The 12,326-nt window shown below is 38.4% G+C and overlaps 1 protein-coding gene across 14 annotated transcripts in view; it reads right to left on the bottom strand.

The window, feature by feature from the left end:
* PHF20L1 (PHD finger protein 20 like 1) overlaps positions 1 to 12,326 on the bottom strand; it is an 84,815-nt gene that overhangs the window by 25,872 nt on the left and 46,617 nt on the right. For all 14 annotated transcript variants that reach the window (XM_033843292.2, XM_033843280.2, XM_033843283.2 and 11 more), the window contains one exon: positions 11,140 to 11,247. In XM_033843292.2, coding sequence (XP_033699183.1) covers positions 11,140 to 11,247 — 108 coding nt within the window. The remainder of the gene's footprint in view (positions 1 to 11,139; positions 11,248 to 12,326) is intronic.

The raw sequence follows: 12,326 nt of genomic DNA, 5'->3' as shown, positions 1-12,326 counted from the left end.
GTACTTTTTTCTCTAAGACTTATTAATCCTAATCCCTCTCTCCTTTCTTTCAAGTTACCACTTCCTGCATTCTCATAACTACCCCTCACTTTGCTACCAGGTATGGCCCACTTCTTACTTTGTTCTTTGTCAGCCCCTCCCTGTTATCTTTTCCCCACTTTCACAGGTGTTTTGGTACACAGGATTCTGCATCTGCTGCTGTAGTACTGGAAGAGAGCTGTTTGCCGATGCAACGTAAGGTGACTTAAAAACCTTGGCCCTTCCTCTCCTCACGCCTTGGTGTCTCTGTTGGAATACCCAAGGCAGCCAAATCCCCTCAGCCTCTGCTCAGCTGCGAGTACATCTGGCAGTCTGGTCTGCAGTGTGAAGCTTCTCATTTCTGCATTCCGATACATAATCACAGGAGGGCAGTCACTAAACAAGGGAATCTGTGGTTCATGGTTTCCATTTACAGAGCTCCAGAGCCTCCTAACGTTAGGTTCTCTCTAGTATGGATTCCATAGAGCTATCTGTGAAGGGGTGGGGTGGAGGAGAAAGGCTGAGGACCAGTGCAGACACAGAAGTGTCCAGAGATGTTCAAGACAATCTCTGGGAAGTGGTTTCAAGTTTTTCAATCCCATTTTCATCCCATATCTTTAAATTTACTTTGGTAGCTTTAGAGTTAGAAAATGTAGAAATTTCATATCCTGTGGAAAGATTAGATGTTATTTTTGGTCTATAGAGTTAAAATCTGAAGAATTTACCAAAAGTGACTACCAACTCCGAAATTACCTCGTTGCCTTTACAGTTTTTAAAACTTTTTTTTCTTTTAAGTGTTTGATGAATACGGGGAAGAAATGGGTATGACATAAAGCACATAAATACTACAAAAGACTTAGGTACTCATCATAAAATTTAAGAGGCTGTCACTGTCAGTTTTGAAGCTTCCTTTGTGCCACTTTCCAATTTGAACTAATAAATTTCCTTCGTCCACCTCAGAGGTAATCACTATCCTAAATTTCTATTCATCATTCTCTTGCTTTCATGCTTTTGCTACATACATTTGAATCTCTAAAAAATATACTGTTTAGTTTTACAAATTTTTGATCTTTACATAAATGAAATTATATTACTGTACATGTTTTCTTCAGTGACTTGATTTTTATTTATTTATTCTTCTTAGTTATCCATTTTATACATATTAGTGTATACATGTCAATCCCAATCTCCCAATTAATCCCACCACCACCACCACCCTGCTGCTTTCCCCCTTGGTGTCCATACGTTTGTCCTCTACATCTGTGTCTCAATTTCTGCCCTGCAAACCGGTTCATCTGTACCATTTTTCTAGGTTCCAAATATATGCGTTAACATACGATATTTGTTTTTCTCTTTCTGACTTACTTCACTCTGTATGACAGTCTCTAGATCCATCCATGTCTCTACAAATGACCCAATTTCATTCCTTTTTATGGCTGAGTAACACTCCATTGTGTATATGTACCACATCTTCTTTATCCATTTGTCTGGAGATGGGCATTTCGGTTGCTTCCACGACCTGGCTATTGTAAACAGTGCTGCAATGAACATTGGGGTGCGTGTGCCTTTTTGAATTATGGTTTTCCCTGGGTATATGCCCAGTAGTGGGATTACTGGGTCATATGGTAATTCCATTTTTAGTTTTATAAGGAACCTCCATACTGTTCTCCATAGTGGCTGTATCAGCTTACATTCCCACCAACAGTGCAAGAGGGCTCCCTTTTCTCCACACCCTCTCCAGCATTTATTGTTTCTAGATTTTTTGATGATGGCCATTCTGACCGGCTTGAGGTGATATCTCATTGTAGTTTTGATTTGCATTTCTCTAATGATTAGTGATGTTGAGCAGCTTTTCATGTGCCTCTTGGCCATCTGTATGTCTTCTTTGGAGAAACGTCTAGTTAGGTCTTCTGCCCATTTTGGGATTGGGCTGTTTGTTTTTCTGATATTGAGCTGCATGACCAACTTGTGCATTTTGGAGATTAATCCTTTGTCTGTTGCTTCGTTTGCAAATATTTTCTCCCATTCTGAGGATTGTCTTTTCATCTTGTTTATAGTGTGCTTTGCTCTGCAAAAGCTTTTAAGTTTCATTAGGTCCCATTTGTTTGTTTTTTAGTTTATTTCCATTACTCTAGGAGGTGGATCAAAAAAGATCTTACTATGATTTATGTCAAAGAGTTTTCTTCCTATGTTTTCCCCTAAGAGTTTTATAGTGTCCAGTCTTACATTTAGGTCTCTAATCCATTTTGAGTTTACTTTTGTGTATGGTGTTAGGGAGTGTTCTAATTTCATTCTTTTACATGGAGCTGTCCAGTCTTCCCAGCACCACTTACTGAAGAGACTGTCTTTTCTCCATTGTATATTCTTGCCTCCTCTACCAAAGATAAGGTGACCAAATGTGTGTGGGTTTATCTCTGGGCTTTCTATCCTGTTCCATTGATCTATATTTCTGTTTTTGTGCCAGTACTAAACTGTCTTGATTACTGTAGCTTTGTAGTATAGTCTGAAGTCAGGGAGTCTGATTCCTCCAGTTCCGTTTTTTCCCTCAAGACTGCTTTGGCTATTCAGGATCTTCTGTGTCTCCATACAAATTTTAAGACGTTTTTGTTCTGGTTCTGTAAAAAATGCCATTGGTAATTTGATAGGAATTGCATTAAATCTGTAGATTGCTTTGGGTAATATAGTCATTTTCACAATATTGATTCTTCCAATCCAAGAACATGGTATATCTCTCCATCTGTTGGTATCATCTTTAATTTCATTCTTCAGTGTCTTATAGTTTTCTGCATACAGATCTTTGTCTCCATAGGTAGCTTTATTCCTAGGTGTTTTATTCTTTTTGTTGCAATGGTAAATGGGAGTGTTTCCTTAATTTCTCTTTCAGATTTTTCATCATTAGTGCATAGGAATGCAAGAGATTTCTGTGCATTAATTTTGTATCCACAAATTTACCAAATTCATTGATTACCTCTAGTAGTTTTCTGGTGGCATCTTTAGGATTCTCTATGTATAGTATCATGTCATTTGCAAACACTGACAGTTTTACTTCTTCTTTTCCAGTTTGTATTGCTTTTCTTTCTTTTTCTTCTCTGACTGCCGTGGCTAGGACTTCCAAAACTATGTAGAATAATAGTGGTGAGACTGGACATCCTTGTCTTGTTCCTGATCTTAGAGGAAATGCTTTCAGTTTTCCACCACTGAGAACGATGTCTGCTGTGGGTCTGTCATATATGGCCTTTATTATGTTGAGGTAGGTTCCCTCTATGCCCACTTTCTGGAGAGGTTTTATCATAAATGGGTGTTGAATTCTGTCAAAAACTTTTTCTCCATCTATTGAGATGATCATATGGTTTTTAATTCTTTAATACATTAATATGGTGTATCACATTGATTGATTTGCATATATTGAAGAATCCTTGCATCCCTGGGATAAATCCCACTTGATCATGGTGTATGATCCTTTTAATGTGTTGTTGGATTCTGTTTGCTAGTATTTTGTTGAGGATTTTTGCATCTGTATTCATCAGTGATACTGGTACTTTTTTTTTTTTTGTAGTATCTTTGTCTGGTTTGCTTTCAGGGTGATGGTGGCCTCACAGAATGAGTTTGGGAGTGTTCCTTCCTCTGCATTTTTTGGGAACAGTTTGAGAAGGATGGGTGTTAGCTCTTCTCTAAATGTTTGACAGAATTCGCCTGTGAAGCCATCTGGTCCTGGACTTTTGTTTGTTGGAAGATTTTAAATCACAGTTTCAACTTCATTACTTGCGACTGGTCTGTTCATATTTTCTATTTCTTCCTGGTTCACTCTTGGAAGGTTATAACTTTCTAAGAATTTGTCCATTTCTTCCAGGTTGTCCATTTTATTGGCATAGAGTTGCTTGTAGTAGTCTCTTAGGATGCTTTGTATTCCTGCGGTGTCTGTTGTAACTTCTCCTTTTTCATTCTGATTTTATTGATTTGAGTCTTCTCCCTCTTTCTTGATGAGTCTGGCTAATGGTTTATCAATGTTGTTTATCTTCTCGAAGAACCAGCTTTTAATTTTATTGATCTTTGCTACTGTCTTCTTTGTTTCTATTTCATTAATTTCTGCTCTGATCTTTATGATTTCTTCCCTTCTGCTAACTTTGGGTTTTGTTTGCTCTTCTTTCTCTAGTTCCTTTAGGTGTAAGGTTAGATTGTTTATTTGAGGTTTTTCTTGTTTCTTGAGGTAGGCTTGTAATGCTATAAACTTCCCTCTTAGAATGGCTTTTGCTGCATCCCATAGGTTTTGGATCATTGTGTTTTCATTGTCATTTGTCTCTAGATATTTTTTGATTTCCTCTTTGATTCCTTCAGTGATCTCTTGGTTATTTACTAATGTATTGTTTAGCTTCCGTGTTTGTGGTTTTTACGGTTTTTTCCCTGTAATTGACTTCTAATCTCATAGTGCTGTGGTCAGAAAAGATGCTTGATATGATTTCAACTTTCTTAAATTTACTAAAACTTGATTTGTGACCCAAGATGTGATCTACCCTGGAGAATGTTCCATGTGCACTCGAGAAGAAAGTGTAATCTGCTGTTTTTGGATGGAATGTCCTATAAATATCAATTAAATCTATCTGGTCTATTGTGTCATTTAAAGCTTGTGTTTCCTTGTTAATTTTCTGCTTGGATGATCTGTCCATTGGTGTAAGTGATGTGTTAAAGTCCCCCACTATTATTATGTTACTGTCAATTTCCTCTTTTATAGCTGTTAGCAGTTGCCTTATGTATTGAGGTGCTCCTATGTTGGGTTCATATATATTTATAATTGTTGTATCTTCTTGGATTGATCCCTTGATCATGATGTAGTGTCCTTCCTTGTCTCTTGTAACATTCGTTATTTTATAGTCTATTTTATCTGATAGGAGTATTGCTACTCCAGCTTTCTTTTGATTTCCATTTGCATGGAATCTTTTTCCATTCCCTCACTTTCAGTCTGTATGTTTCCCTAGGTCTGAAGTGGGTCTCTTTAGACAGCATATATATGGGTCTTGTTTCTGTATCCATTCAGCGTCTTTTGGTTGGAGCATTTAATCCATTCACATTTAAGGTAATTATCGATATGCATGTTCCTATTACCATTTTCTTAATTTTCTTAATTGTTTTGGGTTTGTGTTTGTATGTTCTTTTCTTCTCTTGTGTTTCCCACTTAGAGAAGTTCCTTTAGTATTTGTTGTAGAGCTGGTTTGGTAGTGCTGAATTCTCTTAGCTTTTGGTTGTCTGTAAAGCTTTTGATTTCTCCATCGAATCTGAATGAGATTCTTGCCAGGTAGAGTAATCTTGGTTGTGGGTTCTTCCCTTTCATCACTTTAAATATGTCATGCCACTCACTCCCTTCTGGCTTGTAGAGTTTCTGCTGAGAAATCAGCTGTTAACCTTATGGGAGTTCCCTTGTATGTTATTTGTTGTTTTTCTCTTGCTGCTTTCAGTAATTTTTGTCTTTAATTTTTGCCAATTTGATTACTATGTGTCTCGGTGTGTTTCTCCTTGGGTTTATCCTGTATGGGACTCTCTGTGCTTCCTGGACTTGGGTGGCTATTTCCTTTCCCAAGTTTGGGAAGTTTTCAACTATAATCTCTTCAAATATTTTCTCTGGTCCTTTCTCTCTCTCTTCTCCTTCTGGGACCCCTATAATGCGAATGTTGTTGTGTTTAATGTTGTCCCAGAGTCTCTTAGGCTGTCTTCATTTCTTTTCATTCTTTTTTCTTTATTCTGTTCTGCAGCAGTGATTCTGTCTTCCAGGTCGTTTATCCATTCTTCTGCCTCAGTTATTCTGCTATTGACTCCTTCTAGTGAATTTTTCATTTCAGTTATTGTATTGTTCATCTCGGTTTGTTTGTTCTTTAATTCTTCTAAGTCTTTGTTAAACATTTCTTGCATCTTCTCACTCTTTGCCTCTATTCTTTTTCCAAGGTCCTGGATCATCTTCGTTATCATTATTCTGAATTCTTTTCCTGGAAGGTTGCCTATCTCCACTTCATGTAGTTGTTTTGTCTTGTTCCTTCATCTGGTACATAGCTCTCTGCCTTTTCATCTTGTCTATCTTTCTGTGAATGTGGTTTTTGTGCCACAGGCTGCAGGATTGTAGTTCTTCTTCCTTCTGCTGTCTGCCCTCTGGTGGATGAGGCTATCTAGGAGGCTTGTGCAAGTTTCCTGATGGGAGAGACTGGTGGTGGGTAGAGCTGGCTGTTGCTCTGGTGGGCAGAGCTCAGTAAAACTTTAATCTGCTTGTCTACTGATGGGTGGGGCTGGGTTCCCTCCCTGTTGGTTGTTCGGCCTGAGGTGACCCAACACTGGAACCTACCCAGGCTCTTTGATGGGGCTAATGGCGGACTCTGGGAGGAGTCACACCAAGGAGTACTTCCCAGAACTTCTGCTGCCACTGTCCTTGTCCTCACAGTGAGACACAGCCACCCCCCCCCCCCCCGCCTCTGCAGGAGACCCTCCAACACCAGCAGGTAAGTCTGGTTCAGTCACCTATGGGGTCACTGCTCCTTCCTCTGGGTCCCGATGCGCACACTACTTTGTGTGTGCCCTCCAAGAGTGGAGTCTCTGTTTCCCCCAGTCCTGTCGAAGTCCTGCAATCAAATCCCACTAGCTTTCAAAGTCTGATTCTCTAGGAATTCCTCCTCCCGTTGCCGGACCCCCAGGTCGGGAAGCCTGATGTGGGGCTCAGAATCTTCACTCTGGTGGGTGGACTTCTGTGGTATAGGTGTTCTCCAGTTTGTGAGTCACCTACCCAGCAGTTATGGGATTTGATTTTATTGTGATTGCGCCCCTCCTACCGTCTCATTGTGGCTTCTCCTTTGTCTTTGGATGTGGGGCATCTTTTCTGGTGAGTTCCAGTGTCTTCCTGTCAATGACTGTTCAGCAGTTAGTTGTGACTCTGGTGCTCTCACAAGAGGGAGTGTGAACACATCCTTCTACTCTGCCATCTTGAACCAATTCAGTGACTTGATTTGTAGCTTAACCATTTTGTCGATGAGATTCCAGTGGGTATAATCCATTTATTTACATAGTGATACGGAGTCCACTGAATGGACAGGTGGACACCTGGGCCGATGCCAGTGCTGCTGTGAACATTCTTATATGTGTCTCCTGATGTACCTACTGTGTGAGTTTTGTTAGGAATGTGAGGTCATGTGGTAAGCACATCGTCAACTCTACTCTCATCAGAAAAGCATCGCTGCTTTTCCATAGCAGTCGTACAGCTGTCTCCATCTCCTCAGCAACGTCTGACATCATCCACCTTGTAATTTCCGCCCATGTGGCAGATAGGAAATAGATTTCACCAGGTTCTGAAAACTGCATTATGCAGCTGCTCATAAGAGTGAGCACTGTATTATATAATCATTTTTATCATTTTCAGGTTTCCACTTCTGTGAAATACCTGTTGAAACCTTTTGTCCATTTTCATACCGGGTTTTCTTTTCCTTTTTGATCTGTAAGGGTTTGAAATATATTTTGAATACTAATGCTTTGTCAGGTATTTGCATTGCCAGTATCTTCTGATGGTTTGTGCTGCATTTTCACTCTCTTTATAATGCTTGTGATGAACCAAAGTTCGTTTCAGTCTAGTCACATTTTCAACCTTTTTGTTTCGGGTTAGCATTTTTTGTTTAGAAATCTCTGCCCAAATATAATAAAGATGTTTTCCTATACTTTCAAAGTTGTCTTTCACATACTAAGTCTTTAATCAACCTGGAATTGATTTTTGTGTACGGTGTAAGGTGGAGTCCATTTTCATTCTTCTTCACCATATGGATTATAAATTGTTCTAATACCAATTACTGAAAACTTCATCCCTTACCTGTTATACTAAGATGTCAGCTTTGAATAAACCAAGTTTTGAAATATGTATGAATCTGCTTTGGATTATCCTGTTCTTAATAAATCTATTCTTTCAAAATACCTCACTGCTGTAATAACTATAACTGAACAGTAATTCTTCTCCTTATTCTTCTTCAAGAGTGACTGTATTATTTTTGGCTCTTTACTCTTCCATATTAAGTTTTAGAATCAGCAATGAACCTATAGATTTATTTGAAGTGACATCAATAGCGAATCTACAACCCCACGAACATGAATTATTTCCCATTTGTTTAGGCCTTCTTCACATTTCTAAATAAAGTTTTATAATCTGCTAGTCACAGTTTTTTTTTCAAACATAAGTACACATGCATGTATCAAATGGTTTTTCTACATTTATCAAAACTGTAATGTTACTGTAGTGAATTTCATTAATTGATTTTCTAATGTCAAACCAACTCTGCATTCCAAACCTATGCAGTCATACTTTTAAATATACTGCTAGATTTAATTCCATAACATTTATTTATGTGTTTCGCATCTTTGTCCATAAATAAGAACAGCCCGTGATTGTCCTTTCCCATACCATTCTCTTCTGATTTTGAGAGCAAAGTTATTTAAATCATCTAAAGTGAATTTGGAGTTGTATTAGTTTCCTAGGGCTGCCCCAACAAATTACCACAAATTTGGTGGACTGAAACAATAGAAATTTATTCTCTCTCAGTTCTGGGGGCCAGAAGTCCAAAATTAGGTCTCAGCAGGGCCACCTCCCTCTGACTTCTCTAGGGGCAAATTCTTCCTTGCCTCTTGCAGCTTTTGGTGGCTCAAGCTCCTTGGCTTGGAACTGCATCACTCCAAGCACTTCCTATGTGTTTGCACAGACTTCTCCCCTGTGTCTCAAATCCCCCTCTCCTTTCTCTTATAAGACACCAGTCATTGGCTTTAGGGTTCACTCCAAAACCCAGATGACCTCAATCCTAATTATATCAGCAAAGATCCTATTCCCAAATGCAGTCACATTCACAGGTATGGGGGTCAGGAACTGGACACCTACTTGTGGGGGACATGATTCATCCCACTACAGGAGTGCACCCTCTTTTTCTAAATTCTAAAATGATTTATGTAAGTTTGGAATAATCTTCTTCTTTAATGTTTGGTAGAACTTGACAGCAAAACTTGTTGGACCAGGATGTCTTTCTTTGTGAAAAGATTTTAAAATGCTGATTAAATTTCTTTCAAGGTTTGAAGACTATTCAGGTTTCTACCTTCCTGAATAAGTTTGGTTTCTGCCAATTGCCCATACCTTCAAATAACCTCTCAAGTTCACTGGCATAAAGTTGTTTACATTATCTTATTTTTATGTCTGGAGCATCTGTAGTTATGTTCTCTTTATTCTTAATATAGTTTATTTGTACATTTTGTCTTTTCTTTCTTAACAGCCTTCCCGGAGGTTTGTTGATCTTATTCGTTTTTTACAAAAAAATTAATTTTGGCATTGTTCATTTCTTCCTAGCATTTCTTTTTAACTTATTAATTTCTGCTCATATGTTCATTAATCATATTCACTTCTGCTTTTTTTGGACTTATTCTTTTCTAACTTCTTAAGCTCGAGACTTAGCTGACTTTCAGCCTTCTTTTCTAATATAAGCATGTACACCAATATATATTCTTCTTCTAAGTGCCATTTTAACTACATTCTCAAGTTTTGACACATATATAACATTTTCATCACCTGTCAGGTTCTTAACATCTTACTTTCCCTTTGGTACTGTGCTTTCATCCATAAATTATATAAAAATATTTTGCTTGATTTCTAAACATATGGGACTTTTTGTCTTTTCAATACTGATTTTAGTTAACTATAATATCTTTAAAATGTGTTGAGGTTTGCTTGAAGCTGCATCCCATGGTCAATTTTTTTTTTTTTTTTTTTTTGCAGTAAGCAGGCCTCTCTCACTGTTGTGGCCTCTCCTGTTGCGGAGCACAGGCTCTGGACGCGCAGGCTCAGCGGCCATGGCTCACGGGCCCAGCCGCTCCGCGGCATGTGGGATCTTCCCGGACCGGGGCACGAACCCACGTCCCCTGCATCGGCAGGCGGACTCCCAACCACTGCGCCACCAGGGAAGCCCCCCATGGTCAATTTTAATAAATGTTTGTGTCTGTTTGATAAAACTGTCTACTCTGCAGCTGCTGAGTTCAGTGTCCTGGACAGGTCTATTAGATCAACTGTGCAGCTGCCATCTTTCTTAGTATCCTTACAGATACTTTTGAGTTTTGTTAATTTATTAATTACTAAGAAAGATATGAGGATGTTACTCTTGTGATGAAATTCAGAAATTGTATGTCTAGAAAGATATAAAGTGAACTGAACCTTTATCATTATATGGTAACCTCCTATCTCCAGGAATGATTTTTGCTTTAATGACTATCTAAAAGGACATCCTTTAGAGACAGGCTATTGATAGAAAAATAATTTGGTTTTTTCCAGGTTTTTCTAAAAATATTTTCCCTCATTTTTGAAAGCTAATTTAAGGGACTGTAAGATTCCAGATTGAGAATAATTCCTTCAGTACACAGAAGGGTACTTGGTCAGGGTATCCAGTCCACCACAACGCTGGCAATGAAACACTCTAACAGTTGCAGTGATTAATTTACAAACCACTTAACTTACAGACTGTAGTAAAACAGAGCTGCGTATTTTCAAAATTAGCAAGACAAGGGAAAGCTACTACAGGAACTTCTCAGCTGTGAAGAACATGGGAATATTGTCCTACCACAATTTTGGTAGAAAAGGACAGTTGAAAGCATCTTAGAATTTTTAAAAATGGGAATCAACGGGCTTCCCTGGTGGCGCAGTGGTAGAGAGTCCGCCTGCCGATGCAGGGGACACGGGTTCGTGCCCCAGTCTGGGAAGATCCCACATGCCGCGGAGCGGCTAGGCCTGTGAGCCATGGCCGCTGAGCCTGTGCGTCCGGAGCCTGTGCTCCACAACGGGAGAGGCCACAACAGTGAGAGGCCTGCATACCGCAAAAAAACAAAAAAAAAAAACGGGAATCACCATTTTAGCATACAGTCAGCCCTCTGTATCCACAAGTTCTGCGCCTGGGGATTTAACCAACTGCGGATCAATTTTCAATTTCCAAGGATATGGAACCACAGGTATGAAGGGCTGAATATACCATGCCATTTGATATAAGAAACTTGAGCATCAGTGGATTTTGGTATCCGCTGGGGGTCCTGGAACCAATCCCCCTCCCCACCAACCGGATACTGAGGGAGGACTGGACTTACCATGCTGCTTAGATTTCTTTTTCTTTTTCTTCTTCTTCTTCTGCTTTGGTTTGTAGTGATCTTTGTCCCTCTTCTCTTTTCTTTCTTTATCCTTTTCTTTTCTCTTACCTAAATGACCAAAGTGAGTAAGTTAGTAATCATGACTGATCCTGATTTGTTCCTCTGTGGTTAACCTAAAAGCAGCATTTATGTTTTAATCAGCTATTCCAGTCACCTGCCCAGAGTGGATGGATTCAATTAAACTGTTCCTGTCATGAGTCTGGAACTCCTGATTAGCTTATTGGGCTATAAGAGGGGATCTTCATTAGCAGTGTTGAGAAATCCCAACTCCTGACACCTTAAAGTTAACACAGACAGTAGTTAAAATCTTTAAATGAGTAATATAACTCAGTTTCCTGATGTGGCAAGAAATAAACTCCATAACTTAAGAAAGACCTGACTGAGGAGACTCAGCATTTCCACACAAAATTTAATGAGAAAATATACTAGAAGCTTAAAAAATAAAAATAAAAAAACTTGAATTTTTTTCCTTTGGAAAAACAAAAAAACTAGATCATTTCCACAAATAATTCCTTCAGTCTTTCAATACTTTCCCAGTGTATACAAGAATGAAAATAAAAAGCACAAAGAAAAAAAACTTATTTCATTAAACTAAATTTTGTCCCCAAATTTTAAAATATTCCTTTTTCCCAATCATATGCACTTTAAAGAAAATGAACAGATGTTAAAACAGTTTCCTAGAGTATTTTATTTAAAATTAATTCATCACATATATTCAACTATTGTTCCAACTCAGAAAGGTTTAGCCCATAACTTATCAACCATATTAAACCAACTTTCAGTAACTCAAGCTCCAGGTAGCTAACCTGTAGAATACTTAAGACTATTATCCATTATTCCAAAACTTTTAGTCATTATAGCACAGAAGACAGAAAAGATAGCAGAAAAACTTTCAGTCATTATAGCACAGAAGACAGAAAAGACAGCAGAAAACTTAGTAACTTTTTATAAAGTAAAAAAAAAAGGCTGAAAAAAAAGGCTATTTTAATTTACCATCCATTCTCTAAGTTTCAATAATATTAAATGGTAGCTTATTTTTAAACAGTCATAGTTTTAAAGATGTTCAAAAACATCAAGTTCTCAGAGAAAGCCTTAGGCTCCCTTGACAAAAAATACCCATACTACTG

This window comes from Tursiops truncatus, chromosome 17, assembly GCF_011762595.2.
Source record: "Tursiops truncatus isolate mTurTru1 chromosome 17, mTurTru1.mat.Y, whole genome shotgun sequence".
Taxonomy (NCBI): domain Eukaryota; kingdom Metazoa; phylum Chordata; class Mammalia; order Artiodactyla; family Delphinidae; genus Tursiops; species Tursiops truncatus.
This window is presented reverse-complemented; position numbering and strand designations above follow the sequence as displayed.